General features: G+C 36.2%; 1 protein-coding gene across 8 annotated transcripts in view; it reads right to left on the bottom strand.

Moving 5' to 3' along the window:
* The window catches only part of GRIA4 (glutamate ionotropic receptor AMPA type subunit 4), a 212083-nt gene that overhangs the window by 35185 nt on the left and 153714 nt on the right, over window positions 1-23184 (bottom strand). For all 8 annotated transcript variants that reach the window (XM_021529348.2, XM_021529342.3, XM_077781343.1 and 5 more), the window contains exons 10-13: window positions 20641-20847; window positions 14028-14398; window positions 12463-12661; window positions 7368-7615 (exon numbers count right to left, since the gene is read on the bottom strand). In XM_021529348.2, coding sequence (XP_021385023.1) covers window positions 7368-7615; window positions 12463-12661; window positions 14028-14398; window positions 20641-20847 — 1025 coding nt within the window. The remainder of the gene's footprint in view (window positions 1-7367; window positions 7616-12462; window positions 12662-14027; window positions 14399-20640; window positions 20848-23184) is intronic.

Below are 23184 nucleotides of genomic sequence, written 5' to 3'. Positions count from 1 at the left end.
AGATAGAGTGATTTTTTTCTCCCTCAGGTCAGAGAATATTCAGCAAGTGCAGAATCATAGACATTAATGAGTTGTTTTCTTTCAAAGAGACAAGTATCAGAAATTATCTCAATAGCACTGCCATTTGGTGACTTAAATGAGAATTATTACAATTTCCTTCCTCTATAAGTAAAAATTGCAAGAATGGGGAAAACTCTCTCAAGTAGAAAATTTTGCCTCAATACATTTGCTTGTACATCTTGCAGTGAACTTACTAGTCATCATCAAATTTTCCCTTTTTTAATGCACTATTTTTGCACAGGGAAAACCCTTATTTTGATTGAAAATTATTAAATTAATCCAACAAGCATCACTGGGGAATAGAGAAAGCTGGGACTCAAATCTATTCCCAAGGCTTTATATTTACTTTTCAAATAGATACTCTGTTTTTAGACAGAAATAACCCAGGTAATCAAAATTAAGTGTGCCTCCCAGGCTCAGCTGAAAGAACAACTTGCTAACATTCATTGTCAGGTTCCCTTCACTGATCTTCTTTTGACCCCTGACTTTTATATTCCTTCCAAAGCAGTGGCCCATTCTCTGCCTTTTTACCTACTAGGTGTTATTTTCAGTTGATAGAAAACCCAACAAGCTCTGAAGGATCTGACCTGCTTGAGAAATATCTCAGCTATGAGCTTTGACACTGAATGGTAATGATGTGGTAATTCAAGCCTTGTTATGCCTACAGTGAAGGGAAAAATATTATGCAAAGTCATACAGTATGATCTACACCATCAGTCAAACAGGATAATGTTTATATATGTATAAAATGCTACAGATCACATTCTAGTTTTCATATAATTTTGTATAACAGAAAGAAATGACCTTGGAAAATCCTGCTAGGCTGACTAAAATCCTGTTCTTTCAAGTATCAACAGACAACCCCATAACTATGGAGGGGTTTTTGCTTTCTCCAGTGGCCCTTGCTTCAAAAGTGTAGAGGTCAAACTCAGTAATTTCACATCACTCATTTTAATTGTCAAACCTCAATTATTCACCAGTTCTTTCTGCATCTTCTCTACATCATGTATAAATAATGTCAGTTTTGAGGTCCTATCGTGCCTTGCTGAAACAACTGTGAGTAACACTGAATAAGGGCAAGACCAGGCATTCTGTCAGGAAAACTGAAAAGTGAAAAAAATCAAACCGGCTTCCTGTGTATCTCTCCTCACTGTGATGGTTGGTTGTCTTCAGAATGATCTGGGGAGGCCTTTATAAGCCAGTGTTGCCAACCAGAAGACAGCTGACTGGCAAAAGAAATATCCCTTCTTCTCTCTGAAGTGCTAGAACATGTTCAGAGGCACAGGGGCTGCTGATGTTATCAGGGTGACCCAACCACACATAACCTTTACCTATTTTTGTACCTTTCTAGAAACAGGAACATGCCATTGAGTAAAGAATGCAGCCCAGATACATAGAAACACCAAGATAGAATACTTACATCAACAATATTGGTTAAAAAAAAAAAAAAAATCTATAAAGACCTTTGAAAACTGAACAATTTAGGGTACACTGAAGAGTGGTCTAGGGAAATGCTTCCTTTATGATACAACACAGTTTGTACAAGGAAGCTTCAAGATGGGAAAAGTCTATTTTTCTACAGATTCATGGATTTCTGCAGTACAAAACCATTGAGAAAAAACAGTGAAATAAGTCCTCTGCAGTAAACAAAAGTTGACAGTGTAAAAAAATTGGGTGGTCAGCTCAAATATTTTTCCTAGTTCTTCTCGTACTCAGAGGAAGTCTGTGAATATCATACCTATCCTTTTGTTCACACAAATCCAATCTTACAGAAAACATAAGAAACCAGACCATGCAAGAAGTTTGACGGGAAATGTTTTTACCTGTCCTTACAACTGACTACTTCATTATGACTCTGATGGTTTTCCTACAGAGCTGGGTATGAATTACCAACTCACTGACCTACAAATCCAGGGTAAAATGAGAACTCATATATATCTCAGAATAATATATTAAGTTCACAATAAACAGCTTTGGCAGTGAATGATGAGCTGGGAATTCCTTCCACAATAAGCTCCTTATAGTCTGGTCTCCAAAAATATTGAGGACAACATTTGATAAAAAATTAAATAGTCCCATTGGAAGAAACTATACTATTATAGTGCTATTTTCAGGTCAATGAAAAAAAGAAAAGGAAATATCACTTACCAAAAAAAAAAGGGGGGGGGGGGAGGGGATAATATTCCATCCTATGTAAGGTCTGCCAACATTTTGTATGAATGAGCATTCATTGCTAAAATAAGTTTTCTTCCAACACCAGATTTGTAATGAACCATACTAGATAAATCTGTGAAAAGCAAAGGTAACATTGCCAGCTGTAGTACCACATTGAAATGAAGCAATGAAAGAATGGCAGTTTTAGAGATTCACCTCAGGAAAACAAGAAGATGAAGTCACTGAGATCAAGATGGTAGATTACAGAGCCCATGCACAGGGGCTCCTCTCATAACAGATCTTTATCTTATTCCCATAGATTCATTTTTCTTCAAGAAAAATGTCCTTCCACCACAGATCTCTCACTTCTAGAGTGACTCTCTTTCAGGTATTGCACATTACATTATATAGAACAGGAGAATCCATACATTGTTGATATGGCACCATTTGGATGCCTTTTGCACCCCAAGGAATCTGCAGGGCACTCCTCCCTTGCGTGGCATGGAAACTAAAATCTCTAACTTCACTTATGTTACACTTCTCTCTCCACAAAAGTTGCTAGAATGATGGCGAAGTTACATGTGCAACATTAGCATCCCTGATGCACCACCCACACTGCACAGCTTATGTTAAACATGGTAAAGAACAGATAAAGTGTAAAGTCAGTTCATGTCACAAGATGTCACGCTGCAAAAATCAGCACATATCACCAGGTGGACCTTTTTGCCTTCATCTCCAGAACATAAAGAATTCTTTCTAAAGTCAAACTGAGTTAATCCTTTACTACATAAAATGAATAGAGACTTGAATAATGGAATATAGAATCTCAGGTTCATATATATATATAAACATTAACTGTAATTTCAATAGCAGAAACTGATTAGAGCCCTGGATTTCATTAGGTTGTTGAACAAATATCACCAATCTCTAAAACACATTGATGCATCTAGTCAAAGTTTTCCTATTATTTGTCTAAGTCTAATCCTGCCATTCTCATCTGCTTGGGCTCAAAGTGTCTCACCAGACACTTATGACCTTGCAGGTTTCTCTCATCCATGCTGCATACTTTCGTCTACAGGACAGGACAAATGTCCTTAGTTGAAACAGTAAGAGAAGAAATGACAACTCCTCATTTTTTTAGCCCAGCCTCTCATTCCCCTTTACATAAAACAGCTTCAAGGTACAAAAAGCTGAAAAACCTTTTAGTGTACTTGTGAGGAAATATTGTCCTTAACTCCTTTTTCATTACCTCTTAGGGTGGAGAACTCTATCATGTTCCTCACTATTCAAACTTATTTATGATGCCTACATATCTAAAACAGAAAAGCAAAGGCATGCAAGGCACAGGACTTGAATACTACAAGATCTCCAGATGTTGCCCTCTGGAAATGCAGTTATTTCAAGTGGCAAAGTGACCCAGGGATGATCCATGATGGCCAGAAGTCTGGCCACAAGAACATCTTCTAATGACAACACTTTCACAAAGGCAGGTCTTGCTAAGCAGACAAGCAGCACTCTCTTAACCACCTTTGAAAGCACCACCTTTGAAGGAAAAAAACTCATTAATTCACACTGGGTACTACACAGTGACTTTGGAAGGATACCTACCGTTGCAGGAGAAACAGTAATAACAGTTGGGCAATGCCATGAGAGAAACTCAATCTTTGTTGTGATGAGAGCCTTTGCCCTCAATCCCACATTCCTTCTGAAACACGTCAGTCTTTTACAACATCATATAGAAATGAATATCACTGAAAAGGACGGAAGGAAGGAGACACACATGATATGTGATGTGGTACTGCCCACTGGGCATAAAAGAAACACACATCAGGTATTTCCCATTCTCCTCCATTCAGTGATATGCATTAATTGTAATACTGCACCAGCACTGAGAATAAATAATTCCAATTAGCCAATAGGTACTGGTTGAACACTGCAGGAGTGTAGTATGAAACCCAACAAGGAAGAGTTTTGACTTAAAATCCACTACCCTGCTCATGTGTACATTCATGAGCCACAGAGAGACCAGTCCTTGGATCTCTCTGACAGGTGGATTTCATCTGCATGAACCACATGATGGGTATGTGCTCTGTAATGAACATGAGCCTGGTGATGTGATGGCAGGGAACCATCCCTAATCCTATACTACAGGAAGAACCACTTTCTGTCAGTTAGATGTGTAAAAATATATGGTCTGGTTCTCCACAGACTCCCATTAGTTTTATTCAGATGCAACTATATTTTCAGGGAAAAAACTCCTGATTTATATCATTGTAAGTAAATGAAATAGGTGTTCAAACAGTTCAGTGATTAATTTGATATGAATAATTCATTTGGAAAAATTGGGTTTTTTCCCTAGTCTTGAACAAACCAAAGATAGCATTTGAATGTTTAAATTTTATATGCTATTTGCAATTATTTGTGAAGTACGTCAAGTAATTTGTGGTCTACATATAACTCAAATAGGAAATTAGGGTTATTAAATAAAACAGAATTTAAAATTCATTGTAGTAAATAATGTGTTTTGGCTAATTTATGTAATGAGCTCAGCTAGCCTGCCCTTCATGGATTTCAAGCTGCATGTTCAATATTTGCAATTATCTGTGCAGACAGCAGTTACATAAGTCATCTGATCAGTGGCAGAAACACTACCATGTGGGATGCAGTCAAAATAGCAAAAGCAGCATATTCTAAATCTTTAAAATTCCAGAAAATACTGAAACATGCAGATAAAATTTACACCTGACTCTTTTCTGTTCAAAATCACAGGGGGAGGAAGCATTTCCCCTCTTCTCTAAGTGCTACTCTCCATAGATATACATGAAAGAGGTGGTACAAATGTGAGGTATTGCTTGTTCTTTATTTTTATCCAGAACATTAAGTGTGTTGCTTAATGTTTTTAGTAGGTAAGCAGCACTGATGATTTGTTGCTGGGGCTGGAGAGGGAATGGGATGCAGCAGGAGAACAAGGAGCTTAGCACATGTGAAAGAAAGGCTCAGGAAAGGCATGGACATGAACAGCCAGTCGAGACAGCTTGAAAGAAGATTTGGTCCAATTTTCAAGTCTGGTAGGATTTCCCCATGTCTGCTTTTTGAAACATATTTGAAGGTAGCATGTGAAAAATGACATGGTTTTGATCACCTAACCCTAAGGATAGCTGCTGACCCCCAGTTATACAAAATTATGGCCTCACTGAACTGTCTGGGAGCTTGGTCTTTAGCTGGGATGGAACCAGGACTTCACACTGGATCCTTACAATTTTGGTTGTGCTCTTCCTCTCTGCTCTTATTAGTCTTACTAGACCCCTTACTTCTAGCTGCTTTATGTCTTATCCCCAGTAGCTAACTGAACAAACCTGAAATAAGCCCAAATTTGACACAAATAACTTCCACAGGCTATCAGTGCTCATTATAACAGGCTGTCTCTTGTTGGTATTGAACACTCTGCAGAAGAAAAGGAAAGGGATTAAAGAACACCATAAACTACACTTAAAGCAAAGAGCCCACTGCTAGGACATATATGACAGCAGCCAAAATACTCCTAAAATGTATGCCCTAGCTTTGACTCAGTAAAGTATGACTGTCAGCAATGGGCATTTCTTACTACCCTAAACTGCAGTGCTGCCTGCCACTCTTACATTGTCTGAAATACTGAAAAGGAGATATTAATTTATAAGAAATATAAAATAAAAACCAGGTGTTTTGAAAATATATTCAGATAATAAAGCAGCCTCTCTTATTAGCACTGCCTTCTACCTTTAACTACTCTATGACTTCTGGACATATTTTTCTATAGAATTAACATTTTTATTATAATTTTCCCTCTCTCATCTCCTTAATGTTCTCTTTCTACTTTATTCAGTAGTGAAGGTGCCAATTGTTAAATATGAGAAGTACTGAATGTTAAGGACCAAAAATTCATATTCAGTAACTGAGATAACTGGCCTGATTTTCCCCTGCACATACAAATTTTCTTTTGCCATGGATGGAAATGATTCTAATGATATTCCTTTCACCATCCCTGTAATACAGCTACTGATGCTTGTGGTATTGTGTGCAGGTTAAACTGAGTTATGAGTGAGTCTTGTTATCTGCATAGCGGTAATGATGTCTCCTCTGTAGTCACAGATGTAGACAAATAGGTTCTTAGTTACTTCATCCACAGACATATGGCTTCACCTGCACCTGTGACTCTTCCCTTACATCTACTTCCTCCCCTTTGTTTCATGTTGTAATCCCTTATCATGAGCACAAATGTGAGAAATGGGGTGCTAAGCACTTTGCGGAGCATTCCTTTTCCCCCACTCCTGTGCACATCATCACTGTCAGACTCCCTTCAGCTGCTAGTTGCTCTTTTGTTTTGAAGAAAATTGGCAAATCTACACTGGAAGATGCAAGTTTTGTTTGTGTTAAATGTTAAAGAAACAGAATGGTAAGTACAGCCAATTTTGACACAAAGCTGGTACCTTGACTTTTGTCTCCTGACAATTTAAATGAAATGCAAATGATGTTCTGCCTGTGAAAACTCTCCTACTTTACTAAATGCATCTTATACCATGAAAAAGAAAATACTGGTGAGTTTGAAGGCAGTACTGAAATGCATAATGCTAGAAACACAAACATTTTTTTCTAAATAAGAAGGTGCTTTAGTAAAAAAGTACTTTAATGAAGTTGCTTTAATGGAGGACTAATTACCTCCAAGAGATGATATTTGAAAAAAAAGATTCTACAAGCAGCTTCTTACTCAGAAATTAGTAGCCAAGATCAATAAACAAAACATAAAATGTAAGCATATTATTGATGCAGATACTGATGTACATAATGTAAACAATATTGCTATAAAGGGTTGAATTCTGTGAAAAAAGCTGATGAAATAGAATAACTGGTGTTAATTCTATTGAGGCTGACTTCAAGTAGCTAGTGTTCAACCAGTTTGGTTTTTATATGGCCTTGAAACATATGCCAACTATAGCTGCTCAATCTATATTGCAATTAGAAATGGTTACCTTTGTTGATCAAAAAAAAATGAAATGGGAGAAAATAAAAATAACATACCATGTTCACACACAAAACAAAAAGAGCTATATCAGGGACATCAGGGAAGGTGGAATACTATAACAACACATTTTATATTGTTATACTATTCCACCCACCTTAATGGAGAACCCTTCGGTGTGGCTACGCCATAGCCTTTCGAATCCAGATTTCCTCCCACTTTCATGGTGTCACATGGCTTTCGTTGCTCAATGTATTCATTCATGGTGGACTCCAGCAGGAAGGCAAACTTGCCCTTGGATTTGCGGACACGAGCTACTCCCTCTGCAGTAGTCCTAGTGAACACTGATGGCTCAGCTGATTTCATGTAGGTCCACATCTTTTCGTACACTGCTATTTTTGATCTCTGGAGAAAATCAAAAACAAGTTAGAAAAAAGGAATGTTGCAACATTTCAGAATGGCACTGCTCAAATAAAATAAATCATACTTAATTTTTCAGACATTTGAGGTTGGGAAAATCTTAGAGAAGGGTTTTATTTGAATTCCATTATTTTAAAAGAGACAAGAAAGAAAAGTATCAATACTATAGTAGCAGATACTATTTTTGAGTTTGGCTACCCTCTAGCAGTCAAAAAAGAAACCTACAAAGCTGAATTTATTGTTAGATAGAGGAAGTTCACACAGTTAATGTGTTTTAAGGAATATGAATCAGATGCCCACAATAAGCCTGGACTCTTAAGAGAAACAGTAATCTCCCCATAAATACACAGCTGAATCTTAAAGCCTTTCTCTAACACCCACTTCTTCTACCACCAAAACCACAATAGCTTAAGTAAGATTTCTGCTTTCATGATTCAGAGTCCAGAACTGACTTGATTGATATTCAGAAATGCTATACAATATCTGAAGACTTGGTTCACAATAAAAGATGGAAACAGCAAGTTGGAGCAAATATTAAGGGAAGTAAAATGCCATAAGCATATTTCTTAAAGAATTAGGTATGATTTTAGAACTGCAGTATCAGTGGATTTATTTTAAAGACTCTGATCCTGCCAATAACTGAGTAAGAAATGTACTTTCTCAAAGAATGCACAGGAATTAATGGCTTAGAGTGCATTAGTTGGAAATTTTCCTGTGCAAGAATGCATGGAGTAAATACAAGTAAATGCTTAAGCAAAAATAAAACTTCTTCATAAAAAATTAAAGCAAATAAAAAATTTCACTAAAAGAAAGGAATAAAATGCTGTCAGGCTGAGGAGTTTCCCATGCTCATTAGATTCACTCAACAACTCCTTGCTTCCTCCAGCAATAGGAATACATACATGCAAACCAGCAGTGTGTCAGCTGAACACTACACAGTATTTTTATAATAACAGATGGCACTTGTCTTCCCCTATGTATGCTGCAAAAAGGACTTTTTAACCTAATGCTCAAGTCAGCTTTTATTTGAGTCAAGAGGAGTTTCTAGCTAAGCAAGACTTGGTCTATGAGCCTGTTCCTACACAGTGCTGAGCACTCCAGGAAAATATTCATTATTCTAAAGCCCGAAAACAAAGGGCCTTAGATTATTTAAACAAATACCAAATCCTATAATCTTAGTATTGTATAAATTAAAAATGGGTTTAAGAAGTCTAGAACGGAGCCTTTTTTTATATGTGAGAGTAATTTCCCTAAAGCACTTCTTTTTACCAATTACTGAATGACTGTACTATTACTTAGATTATAATTTGTTAGAGACCTAAATCTATCTTGAAAATAAGGGGCATTTAACTAAAACTGTTCAATAAAAATGCCATATAGCAGAACATCATAAATTATTCTTTCCTTTTTTAGTTTGTCTGTATGCATAATTTTATCTTTCTGTCAAATATAAGAACATTTGAACAACAGCTGTGTATGTCCATAATCACATCCTGATTTGTCACCTGTTCTTTCCACTGTAGTCACAGCTATTTTACATTTACATAATAGTGGCTGGGAGCAGAATATAAACAAAGCCACCAATGCATTCTTTTTGCTTTACACTGATGTAATTACATGGATTTAAATTTACAGAAAGAAGAAAATGGAAGAGAGTAGTAATAAATCAATCATAATTTCAAGAGTATTTTCTTGCCTTTGTCTGCCTTCACTTCCAAACACTTCTCTCATCTTAACATCCACTAGATATATTTCTTTATAAAGTAACCATATAATAGGTCACTTTCATTTATAACTTTATGCAGCACATAAAACAGCTTGATTAGTAACAGGAAACACTGCTCTACATCAATTGAAAAAAGCTGCATTTAACTTGTTTTTCCTTATAGAATCTAGTCTCCTTTACCTATGAAAATAGAAAAATATGGAAAGTCTAGCAAGGTATCTGCTCTCTAACATTTTCTTCCAAACTTTCATTTGTCTGCATTCAATTTCTGTATGTCAACTCAGAGTGAAAATTGAAGAGTAAACTAACAAATATTTTTTATTATCATATGAAGAAACATTGCAGCTTTCCCTGCAGTCAGCCAAGCTGGAATAATTTTCATTTTGGGCTTTTCTGAGTATAACTGTTAAAACTAGCTACTTTTCCTCTTGAGCAATCTGCCTGGAAAATACAACTCTCACTGCATGTAAATCAGAAAATAGGAGTATATAACAGCTAACAGTATCAAAGTTCCTCTTTTTCTTTATGTTTGCTTTAAAATTATTTTCCCTTTTGTGCTTTCAATCCAGATTTAAAACAGGCTGAAGAGGTGTTCAGAGTTTCTGACATTTTGATGAGAAATGAGAAAATGATGAGAAAATGTCCTGAAGGCTCATCTTCAGCCAGATAATCACCACTGACAGAAAAGTTACACATGATTCTAATACCAAAAAGTGAATTGCTTCTAAAGCCACAAAATGTTCAATTTAGCACACAAATCTTCTTGCACTATTGTTTCAGGCTAGGTCTTAATTTATGTATTATGAAAACAGCTTTTGTGTAAATATTGTCTGTTGATATTTTACCTTTCTCCCTGTTTTGTGAAAAATATTTTTACAAATAGCACATGAAGTATCAATAAGAATCACTATGTTGTGAGAGTGATTAAAAATTATTTGAAAGTAGGGCTTCAATTACACCATTTTAAAGAAAGTGATCAACACAGTTTAAATCTTCATTAAGCTTCACATTTTGCATATGCAATAGTATTTAGTATTTGTAGTTAATTTTAAAGTTTCCCTCTGTATTTTGAAAGAAAAGAAAAACTAAAAAGAGCACATTGATTTTCCTTCCTTTTTCTTTTAACCTTTTAAGACTGAAGTGAAAGAAGGGCTGTAGCCTTAGACATTTTTACTCCATTGTAGTATCTTCTCTTTAAAATGAGAACTTGCATAAAATATTGAGTTTTTGTGTTTACACAATAATTAAAAAAAACCATGAAATTTTTGTGACCTATATTGTTTCTACATCAAAATACCTGCTCTCATTACTTCAATACAATGTCTTGTACAAGTATTTTGAAACTCTTAAGAAAACAATTTCAGTCCTTCATTCTCTACTATTTCTTTGGGAATTGACTTTTGCATACCATCACCTAACAAATTTGCAAGCACTAGATACTCTTGAAAATGCAACAAGTTAATAAATACAAGGTTACATAAATCTACCAGACCATCAGCATCATGTTTTTAAATATCATCACAGCTTCATTCTAGTAGAATAGAAAGAACTATTTGTACTCATATACTGAGCTTACTACCTCAACTTATGATGGACTGAAACTGCAGTTCCAAGAATAAAATATTTAACTTTCCACAAAAAGAACTAAAAATGTGTTTATGGGTGAAACATAGGTGAATATAAATAATTGGTAGGAGAGATTGTACTCATTAAAAAGATCTTAAGACAGGTGTAGGTAGAAACTTTTTAGTGAACAGTATCCATTAAAAATGAGGTACCATTCAGCTGAATCCTTCTAGAGTTCAAGTAAGAGGCAGATGCTTTAATGTGTGCTTTATTTCATCATAACACACATATCTTGCACAGGCTGCACAGGGCTGCTTTTCTTTCTCCAGTATCTACAGAAGAAGTCTAGAAAACTGGGTTAAACTGAACTCCTTCATCAGTTTCATGATGTGAAGTTCCAATCACTGTGTTTGTTAAATGAAATCTGTATCTTAGAAATCATCTTTCCCCAGCTAATAGAACAGATTTGCAAGCTCTTCTATGGGGATATTTGTTGCAATAAAAATGTTATTTCACTTAAGACACTGTCTTTGAATGGATATTGTCTATAGTTTCCAAATGGCATTGAAAATTTTGTTAATGCTTTACTGAGTTCAGTTTGGCCAAATTGAAAACAGTGAAGGTGTGTGTGAGTACCTAACAGCGAACTCCTTTCAATTAGGCAATTAGAAGAAATTTTCATTCCATCTTCCTGACTTATAAAAATCCCTTAATCACTACATAATTCATATTCAGCTAAATAATGACCTAATTATCTGTGCAATTTTCAAGGAAGGGTTACTGGCTCACAGCATTTATTCAAAGCAGTGTTTAAACACTAAACTCACTTTGGTCAGCTGAGCTTAACTTTCATCTGTTGGAGACATGAAATAAAGCAGGAAGGACTGTTTATTATGTACTGCCTGTGATGTCCAAGCTCCCTGCTTTCCAGCTGGCAAATGATGAGGATTACATACCAACCACACTAATGCAGGAAAGCAAATGACAATGAAGTAATCAATAGAGACAGCACAGGCATATGAATTGCTATTTAGGCTATTTCCTAATGCTCCAACCACATCCCCTAGAGTTAAATTTTCTCTTTATTATCCATCTGAAAGTTAGCAAATTAAAAAATGCATTTTCTGCCCACCACCCAAGACCCTAAAGCAAAATGTACACAGCCAAGTCCATAAACAGAAACAAAACCTGCAAGACTTCACTTTACCATCATAGGCTTTCAATGCTGCACATCAGTACTGTTAGCTTCATATGAATCAATAGTGCAATGCTGCTTTAATTATCCCTCGCTTCAGTATCCCCCTGGGCATCTGTTTTGCATCTCCTTTTTTTTTTTTTTTTTTGACAGGATCAATAAGCTTTCCACAGATTAAAAGATTAAAAAACCTGAAAACTCCAACAAATGGCTTTGTGGGGGTAAAAATGTATTTCACATTTTTCACATTTCACATAATGTAAAAACATTATTTCACATTTCCAAGCATCTTATAAGAGTGGTCGGGGGGGGGGGATAGCTGCTCTATTGGACGTGCCAACTTACTCTGAAGAACTCTTTGGTTGACCCTGAGTCCAGTGTCCCGTAAGCAATTTCGGTTTGTTTGGCAAGGTCTTCTGCACTCTCTATGGGTGAGACCATTCGCTCAACAGTCAAGAAAGCAGCGAGGTTAGCAGTGTAGGATGAAATAATGATGAGCGTGAAGAACCACCAGACACCTCCGACAATGCGACCTGAGAGGGATCTAAACATGAATAAGATAATGCACATTTTCCTGTCTCTTGAGCCATAAAGAGTGAGAGAGACAGAGTGAAAGCACCATTATTGCTGAATATTTGTCATTAAGCAACAATCAGTGGAAGATAATTTGCATTTTAAATATTAATAGATGCTTCTACTCTAGAAACTTAATGTCTACAGTGTAGTCTACTGTACCATTGTGTATCACACATACACAAGTTTAAATCCTCTTAAACAGTAATGTCAGTGTTCCTATTATTTCAGGACATGACTAAATATAGGAAAAATATGTCAAAAAATACTGGGTAGGTAATCTCTTTTTGGAGACAAAAGTAAAGCATGGTAGCTGAAAATCAGTAGCTTTCTCGGTTTCCTCTTTAAAAAAATGCAAAAGGCTTTGCATATGGATTATGCTGGCTCTAGGATTAACATGTTCCTGTCACCCATACTTCTCAAAAATTCCACAAGCTACTGCAGTCATTCATTGAACACTCACATATTTCTTCTTTAAGAAACAAGAATTTTGTGATAGAAGAGACATTTCTATTAAGTTAAAAATTGTATTTTCCCTTTTAATACCTGCAATTTGATGAGAAGGTTGTTGAGGAGCAAGGCACATCCACTCTTAACCAGTTTTATTTCTAACTTCAATAATAGAAGGATTAGGTCAATGCTGAACACTCAAAATTTCACTGAAAATGGCTAAAATGAAGCCTTTAAGTTTGAAAGATTGGGTAATAATATTTAATTGAAAAGTTTTAGCTACTGCTCACTAAAGTTCCAGAACTTCATAAAATATTGAGAAATTCAGGACTGTATGGATTAGACTAATCATATACTAGATGATCATGTATTACAGGACAAATCCTGTATTATGAGACCAAACAGATCTGAGGCATGTGCTGTGTAAGGCACATCTGAGCAACACAGCGTGGCTTCTCAGAAACAGACAGTCAAATATTGTCTCTCACAGACAGCAATACTTGTGATGCAGCACTGTAGAACTTGAAACAGAAGTGGGACATTCCTTGATGCAAGGCATATATTCAGTACAACTGTGTGTATTTCATGGTTGTAACACAATGGAACTAATGTAGCAACAACACAGCTCTTCAGAAGTCAACCCAGTGGAATTTTCCTGTGAACCTGCTGTTTCTGAGAGAGGTTTATGCACATTGACATTGGTAAAATATAAAATATAATTCAAAGCAGTTTAACTGTTGCTCTTATCATAGCTATTAAAAAAGAAAAAAATAAAAGAAAAAGATTGAAGAATGAATTTCAAAACACTGCCAGGAAAATTAATGAAGGAAGACTTTATGCTTCAGTGTTGAAAATAAAAAGCAAATGGAAAAAGATTTGACACAAACCTTGGGGAAATATCACATCCTTGTTGCATAAAGGCACCCAGGGAAAACCAGAGGCTGTTGAATATGCCAAACTCATTGGGAGGCTGGTCACTGGGTCCTTCTTTCCCATCCTCTGGTTCTTCTGTGTGCCACTCATATGGACTAAACCTGCTAACTAGGAACAGGACCACACTGACACCAATGTAGGCAAAGACTATGCACATCCAGATCTCATACGCCAAAGGGTCCAAGAAGGAAAACACTCCTGGTTTAGATTTCTGGGGCTTTTTGATCATAATGGATATCCCCAAACTCATAAAAGGCTTAGAAAAATCAATGACCTCTTCTCGTACCAAAGTGATGGTCAGAGGCGCAACAGCAATCTCTGCTTTCTATAAAGAAAAAAAGAAATATAGATGTATAGATTAATTAATGTGTGCTTGTACACTTGGTAAAGCAACTAATTCCAAAGGTATGTTATTAACATCAGGACACTATGGCTTAAATGCTCTTTGTAGCATTTTTCTTTCTTTCTATCACAGTCTACATTTACTCAATATGCTTTCAGTAAAACATACACATTGCAGGTTTTTATTTTACAGAATTATACAAATACTCAATTTTTCTGCTAAGGAGAAGACTCTTAAATCTTATAGAGGTGAACAACAGTATAGGAAGATCATTTTAGGCATTAATTTAGATTTAAATAAAGGAATTCAAGAAAGAGTTGAAAATGAGAATGACCCTATTGTCACTGAATGTATAGAGATTTCTAATTGTTAAATTTGGTAAGATATAATAGTATTTTGATGTAAAGTAGTTCAAAGACTCAAGAAAGCTCCAAATGGCATGAGGCTGCAAAAGTGATTAACTGTTGCTGTGATTCCACCAAACTGCACAGAGTTGTCTCAAGGGAAATATAGTTCAATAAGACTGAATTAGGTTTTAAACAGCAAAAAATTGCAAGTACACAGGAAATAGGTGTGCAAAATCATGTGATAAAAGGATAAAACGTGTGCTAAATCCATTCTCACTAGTGTCAGGAATATTTTTAAAATATATTTCTAACATGTTTTTTGGATGACAATGCCAATCTTGAATGAAACATTATTGATGGAGGTGATTATGGCTGCTACCAACCATGTCTGTATGCACTATAAAATATTGGAGCTAAGCTAATGAATTGCTTTTCTCCTTAGGGATGTTACACTACCTTGAGGTTAGTTCCTTGCCTAGCCTTGCCTTTTACACTAAAGCTTTCATTACAACAGTGCTTCAGATGGAAATTGTATGGGGACCTGGGTCAAAGGAGGCACCTCTGAGAGGGGAATAGATGCAAGAACTGCTGAAACCTGTGTCCTGTTCATCATCATAATGTTGTGTCTAGGTACAGTCACAGAGCAGAGCCCATGCTCTCGACTCTGTGGACTTAACAGTAGAGTAACAGTATTTTGTGAACACTTTGTTGCTTCAATGAGGTTAAAACATGCTGAAAAATAAAGATGTGCTCAAATAGTTTAATTCAGTGTTATGTAAATAGCTTGTGTGCCAAAGAAAATATTGAAATGGAGCTTTTTTTCATCTTACAACTTTGAAACAGGAAAACGCATTTAAAATAATTTGTGTTTTTTTATTTTATGTGCTAATTCATATGGAGTCATATATGTTTTATGGAATTCAATTTTCAACCAATATTGTGCAGTTGAAAATTAAACCTATTTTGGCAGCTTTGCAGTTGTCAGTAATTCAAAAGAACTGACTCATTCCAGTGCAATGCCCAAAAATGCACATTTTTATTAAGACGGCTGTATACTAATCATCAGATTACATCTGTCATTCTGAAATAGTTGTGATGCAAACACTTACCAAAATTTCATATAAAGATATTACATTTTAAGCAATGCATCTGAAATCATAATTTGGCAAAAGTATCAAAAATTACCTCTGGTGCTAATGTCTCAGGTAAACATTATGGTAACACTGCTAATTCTCTGAATTTTAATTTACACTTTGTTATATAAAGCATTTTAAAAGAATTTGGTTTCTTAATCCTTTGTGATTACCTAAGTCAGGTTGAAATAAATATTTTATGAAAACAGCTATTATATTATATAATATTATAGATATAATTATATTATTATAATATATATTATTTATATTATTTAATATTATGATAGTATATATCTAAAATATATTTTTAAGTAGTCTAAAAATTATAAACTAAACTCAGTTTGTGTAGTCTAAAGACTATAGGATGGTTTGAGCTACTTGCTTTTCTGCATTTTTTTTTTTTTCATCTCATTCCTAAGTAGCTTTTCTCCAGAAGAATGGTTTCATTCTTTAGAGGCAACATCTTTTGTATTTCTAAATTTTCATTATTGAGAATACCTAATGTGGAGTCCTTTAATTAGGCAAAAGACTCATGGCAACTGTGATCTTTTTCTGCCTATCTTCTCTGTGTCACACAGTGGTATCTTACTTAACACAGTGTAAATGACAGATCTGGTCACTGGTCTTCAAACGAGTTGGCTAACAGGGTTTTTTTGTGTCTGCAGATTTCTACTGGGGTTAAAACAAAGATTTTTGGAGGCTGTTTGTTTTCACAGTGTGAGCTGGAAAAGTGACATCACCATTTTAGAGTGAGTTGAGGAGATTTTAAATACCTACTTATCACATTGCATGTGAAATGCTGGAGAGGATTTATCTTGTCAAATTTAAATGCTCAAATAGGGTATGCAGAACTGGAACAACATCAGAACTGCTGCCTACAGTACTTGAAGGAGTTAAAGAGGAGAAATAGGAACTTAATACATTTTTTATAATAGTGATCTAGTATCAGATAATTCATAATTTAGATAAATCAATTTCATGCCACCAAATCTAAAGGGAAAATACACAGCTAGGTCATAATTAAATGCCAAAAAATTGGAGAAACTACAGCCCCCCAGACTGATAATATTATTATTTTTGTAAGACTGTGTGCCATGTAAAGCCTATATAAATTCTTCTTTGCAAGAGCTAAATAATCAAAATAGCTGTGCATGATAATTATCAGCATTTGTGCTTTGCCCAGTTAATGTATACCATATAATTACACATTTAAATGATTAACAATATAACTATGGTTCAAAAACAATTAATGATTTTGTTGCCATTGAAATCTGCTTTGACAAAAAGTAATGATACTTCACAGTTAAATCAACTGCATCTGTAACAGCATTTCAATCAAGGCTCCACCATTACCAAGTACAGATGCTTTCTGGATCCAATATTATAGAAGGAGACAAGAGTGATTCTGATGGAGAGAGACATTTTCTTTTCCAGAATATATAATTATTATAATGTTGCGAATAAAATTATGCTAGGCACAAGTATTGTGAAGGTAGTAAACCTATCTGAGAAAAATCATGCAAAACCAGATTTTAATCTCAGAAGGTCGTGGCTTCTGAGATTTCAGACAGAAATGGGTTGTGACCTTTTGTGTTAAGCAGTGAAAGAAAAGCATTCTGTGTCAGGAGAATGAACATTTAATTGGAGCTGACTGCTAGTGAATTTGGAAACACCTGTTACATGTGCTTAATGGCATTTCATCCCCAGACAGCATTTCTTCTGTGAGCTAGATATCAAGGCAAATAGCATCCACATGGACTATTACATGCATGTGGATACATCAGGGACAAATGACCAAGATTTCCTCATAGTTTTGAATAATGTGCCAAAAACAAAACAGGAAAATAAGCAATCTTAGCAAATGCTGTACCCCACAGCAGTTTATAGGATGTTTCCTCTGGGACATAATGGAATAATCAACCATGGAGTTTAGGAAATGACTAAGCTGTTCTGTGCAGAACCTGAGTGTCCAGGTACCAGAACAACCTCTGGTGTATACAGGTGTTAAAGGAACATGGGATAAAATTTTCACATGCCCACTCTCAGTAATAAGGATGGGGCTAAGGGGCTTTGGGGTATGATGGTAAGAGCAACAGAGCAGAGGAACCTTTTGAGTTGTACAGAAAGGGTCCAATCTCACCAGCCAGAGCAAAACTGCCTGCAAATCCATTAACATGGCTGGAAATTAAAAGCTGTAAAATGTTTCCCAAACAGATCATCTCGTCAATTTGCCAATTCAGTTGCAAATTCTCTCCCAGTCCTGGCTGCAAATAAAAAGCCTTGAAACACAGCCAATTACTCAGACTACTTGTGTTTATGATTAGGGGATCTATCAGAGAAGGTGAACATACTTTTCTTCTAGCAGAGCTTTGCAGCAAACTCTCTGGCTGACTGATTTTTCAGTTTTCTCCTAGGCCTGGGAACCTGATGCTCTGTAAATTGTCTGGCAAGGACTCAAGGAATTTGCAGCGAGGATGCTCTTGATGGATTCCCTGTGGAAATCTTTAGCAGAGAACTTTGTAAGCAACAGAAAGAACAATTTCCTTTAAAGCTACACCTGTAGAAGTACATTAACTATGCTTGGTGTAGCTCTTGGCCTTAAGGCTCAGCAGCACTGGACAGGCTGTGTCGCTACTGTCAAAGTTCCTCGACCTCCAAACTTGCATGGCCGCATTCAAGCTGCTTATAGGGAAAGGTCTCTGCTCAATCCCAGGGTCCAGCTGGGCTCAGGAATTGTTTTGGACAGTAATTATGGGCCAAAAATGTACTGGACACTCTTCTTGCAATTTAGCAGATTAATCAGGTAAATTCTGAAGCACAAGGACATTCCCTGGTGCCACTCATACACCAGGATCGATGCAGCCTCAAGGAGCCTTATGAGAGTGGAGCAAATGTCTTGGGCAACAGCTGACTTCAGTAAAAAAGCAGCTCCAAGAGCTTTTCTGCAGCTCATTCCCAGGACCCAGTCCCAGAACCACAAAGACTATAGCCGTCCTAAACAGATAGCTGGAAAGAGCCTTCTCTTTACCCTTTTCCATTGAAAAAAAATAAGTACTGGCCTTGTATTCTGGGCTGGCCTTCTTCATGCAGGTAATTTGCAACAGATTCCTCATGCCCGTGCACTTTACTACTTTCAGCTCTATTAAAAGCTGTAGGTGTTGACACATCTATGTGAGCTTCCTTACAACACTTTTTATTTCAGTCTAGTCCTAGGCCATTGATGAGGTATTTTTTAAGATAAAAGAAGGAAAGAAAATGAAGCTGAAATATCAAGTTTCCTCTATAATTTTCAACTAGATGATAGGCCACTGAAACTGTGCATCTGAGCAAAAGAGTTTTCTCATAAATAGTAACATTTCTTGGATAATTGAAAAAACATTCTAGTATAAGACAGCACTTGGTCATTGATGTCCATAGGTTTGATACTGCAATTAAAAGCCAGAAAAGGAGTAACCTCCGTACTTGATAAAATTAATTTGAAAAATCTTTATCTTTTACTACCCTAAGAGTTGAGCTGCTTTCAAGCCACTGAAGTAGATATAGATGCTTGGTGACATTCAGTGTTTCTACTCTTTAAAGACAAAATTGAGGTTGCCTCCTTCATGAGCTTCAAAGAATATGGAGTTTTGTGAACCTGATATAACCTTTCCATTCCAATGGGGAGGGGAGATCACTGAAATTCTGGGGCAACATTTCCCACACTCCTACAGCACAGAGACTGTTTCATTCTGCAGAGTCCCTTGCACTGATGCTAATGAAGAATTTATCAGCCATGATAAACTGACAGAAGGGAACTGGAATGGAGCTGCAACAAAAGCCACCAGGTCTTTGCAACATATGGCCCAAACTGTCAATGGAATTGTGAAAAATGCAACTGGGGATGGATCAACTGATATGCAGGAATTTTTTTATGGAGAAGTTGAGTCATGTTATGAGTTCATGGGTGGGAATATTTACACCTGAGTAGTTTGAGGATTTTTTTTTAATTCCATCACTGAAACAAAATGTTTCTCTAAGAATTTTGAACTGTTCTCAGTGCAGATACAAGCAACTGCAGTCATCAGCAAAGTCAGCTCTGAGTTGTGTTTCTTTTGGTAACACCAGATATTGAAAATATTTATTCAGGTTTATTGGAACTATTTTCTTTAAATAGTGGAACTTTATATGTCAACAGAATTGCTAACTATTATGTACTCTGAAGAATCCTTTTCCAGCCACTCTATAACATAATGTTAAACTTACCAGGTTTGCTCTTGAATTTTATTATTGATGGTCATCTTAAAAATCTATCTTCACTATGAATTGCTCAGTTATGTACTTGTCTGTAGTGGTTTATTACCTATGTTTAATACATATGATAGTGGATTTTTCATATGTAAAACTAGACCAAGAATCCAATCTTTTTAAAAAGATCTGTCCACCATTCCATGAAAATGAATTAATAAGTGATATTCTTCCCAACCAAGTTTTATAGCGTGTCAAGAACAGACGGTCTCTAACATTAACAAATTTTTAAGGGATATATAAACTATGGATGTTCTAATGTTTCAAGGTACTAGTTGAATAAATAGTAGAACTTGCATGAAACTATTAAATTTTATCTTGAAAATAAGTGGAAACTCACAAACCTGAAACAAGATTCTTTTCTGTGACCCCAAGATTAAATAAAATGCACATAATACTTCCTATTTTATGACTTATACTATGATAAATTAAATCCTGCTTCAAAAATTGGTATGCTTACCCCATAAACAAGTTCTCCCACCATCCCATTCCAGATTTTTGTCTCTGGATCCCTTGCTCCATATTTTCCATCAGGAACAATGGCAATTTTGTACTTGATACCAATATGTTTTGCAATTTCTGATGCCAGATCTACACAGTATCCTTCAAACTTGTCATTCCCTTCAAACGTATCATGGTTTTTCTTGAACATAACATATGGGGCTTCCTATAATGAAAGAAGTAGAACTGTAAAGGAGAAGTGTACCAAATATAGTCTGAAAAAATACAAACATGTCATGAGCTGACTGAACAACACACAATTTATAAAAAGTTCATGGACAGTATTAGCATGTTTAAATTAAAATGCATGAAGAGGAATCCTTCTGGCAAGTTATACTCTTCACACTAATTTGGGTTATACATTTCACAAGAATTATTGACCTTATTTTGTTTTAAATGAAAGACCTCAGTTCAGTATATGCTAAATTTAAAGCATGAATAGAGGTTGAGCCTATACAGTGCAATGGGCTGTGAGATCATAAAGGTACAATGTAGACTTCTGACTTCACTGAGTAAGCATATCCTCTAACCTAGTGGGGGTTTCTGCCTATGTAATTTCAGATGCAGAGCCTGAGTGACTTCATTTCTTGAGGTTTAGAATGTATAGCTCCTAAGAGGCTACATACATTTTAGTGAGAATATAGAAATACACTCCCAATGAAATACGCGTCTTCCCTTTAAAAGAAACAGTGAAGATTCTGCAAGGTCATTTAAGATGAACTTAAGTGATATGCATGGACAAGAATGGTATTAAGTTGACAGAGACTTTACATGTTGAATGGAAAAGAAGTACCAAATATTTTGGACAGTGAGTGCCACTGAGAACAAGTAAAACCTGTCTTGAAGAGTGGATCTTGCATTTCCTGTATAAACCATACTATCACAATAGTGAACATTATGCAACTGGGAAATCAAGGTAATTTTTCTTTTTAGCTCTATGTGAATTCAGACTTTAGAAATTATTAAGTAAAACTATACTTTCTGATGGTATTTTAAATTACTTCACATAATTCATATTCAGAGCCAGTTCCAGACGAAATATTTGTCTAATATAAAGTGTAATTTAGGTTACCATTTGTTTGAATTTACATCACAAAATACCGGCAACTTAAGTCTTCTCTGTGCTCCCTGGAAAATGTTAAGTCTTTTGACACTAACCTTGGTAATATTCTGCCCCATTCCCATCTTTCCTACAGATATAATTAGCACAAGAATAAAAACAAATTTAAACATGTAGTGCAGCGATGTCTGCTTCACTGAAACTACAAGAACATCATCCGTAAGCAACAACAATTTTGTAACCTCTGCTAGGTGTCTAACAAGGGAGGATAGGTGGCATTACATGAGTGCAGTGCAATGAGTGCCTTTGCCCGTATAAAGTTTGCATCTTCAAAGGAAAACTGCTGAAAACCAGCAGCCTGCACTTTTTCTTGTATTCCTATCCCTACTTAAATCACCTTGATCTCAACCACTGGTTTTCTAAAGTGAGAGAGGGAGAAAAGCAGAGAGATCTTGATCTCTGCAGTAGTTCTTGATTTTCAGAAGTATTTTGGCTACTTGTATAAAATGTTCCTCCTTCACATCCTCCTCCCTTTATGTCTGCATGAGAAGAAGACCCAAAACCTGTGCCTTTCTACATATGTTATTGCACAGAAAAAGATTTAAAATAAACAGAGATGAAAAATACTCTGTCCTGTCTGTGATTTAGCCAACTGCTTGCTAGACGGACAACCAAGTCTGTCCACTGTCCTACATTTGTGAACTCTCCTTACAAGCTTCAGATGCATTGCTTGCTGCACCTCAAAAGCAATTTTGCATTCCAAATACCATGTTAGTGATTTCTAGCTCTTCTGATTCAGCCATAAATCCCCAGCCAAAGGCATGCAACTAGAGTCACCCCAGGAGATAATTCTGGTGGTGGACTTGAAGAAGACAGGCAGTGTACGCCAGATCAGCTTGCTTCTTCTTCCAAAACCCAGAGACTGTGCTTCTGCCTTCACCTCACCACTGCCAGGTCTGCTGCAAAGAAAGCATTTCAACTGTTTCTGCACAGCAAAGCCAAGTGACAGATGCCTCAATTTTTTTCTGTTAAAAGTTAAGTGAACTTCAGCCCTCCTACCCAGAGTTCTGTGAGGGAACACTGAGAAGGGAAGTGCGGTGGCTCAATACTGTCCTTGGTAGGTACAAGCAGAGGCCATCCCATGCAGTCGAGTGACTGCCATGATCTGACGGGGATCTTTTGGTACCTGGAGGAACTGCATTGGTTCTCTTCCCCATCCACCTCCCTTTCTTATACTGATCTCACTGATTTAGCACAAAATACAGCGGGGAGCGTTTTTTGTAATGTAATTATCTTATAGAGTAAGGTAGCCGGCCTTGCTGTGACTGCTTTCAAAGAAGCAGCAACTGAGTATGATCTGCCAGTATGGAATAGTACAATTAAAGATAACAGCAACACCTGCTACCATTTGCTTACTATGTTGATCTTTCCCTCCTAACCTGT

The sequence above is a fragment of the Lonchura striata genome, chromosome 2 (genome assembly GCF_046129695.1).
Source record: "Lonchura striata isolate bLonStr1 chromosome 2, bLonStr1.mat, whole genome shotgun sequence".
Lineage (NCBI taxonomy): Eukaryota > Metazoa > Chordata > Aves > Passeriformes > Estrildidae > Lonchura > Lonchura striata.
This window is presented reverse-complemented; position numbering and strand designations above follow the sequence as displayed.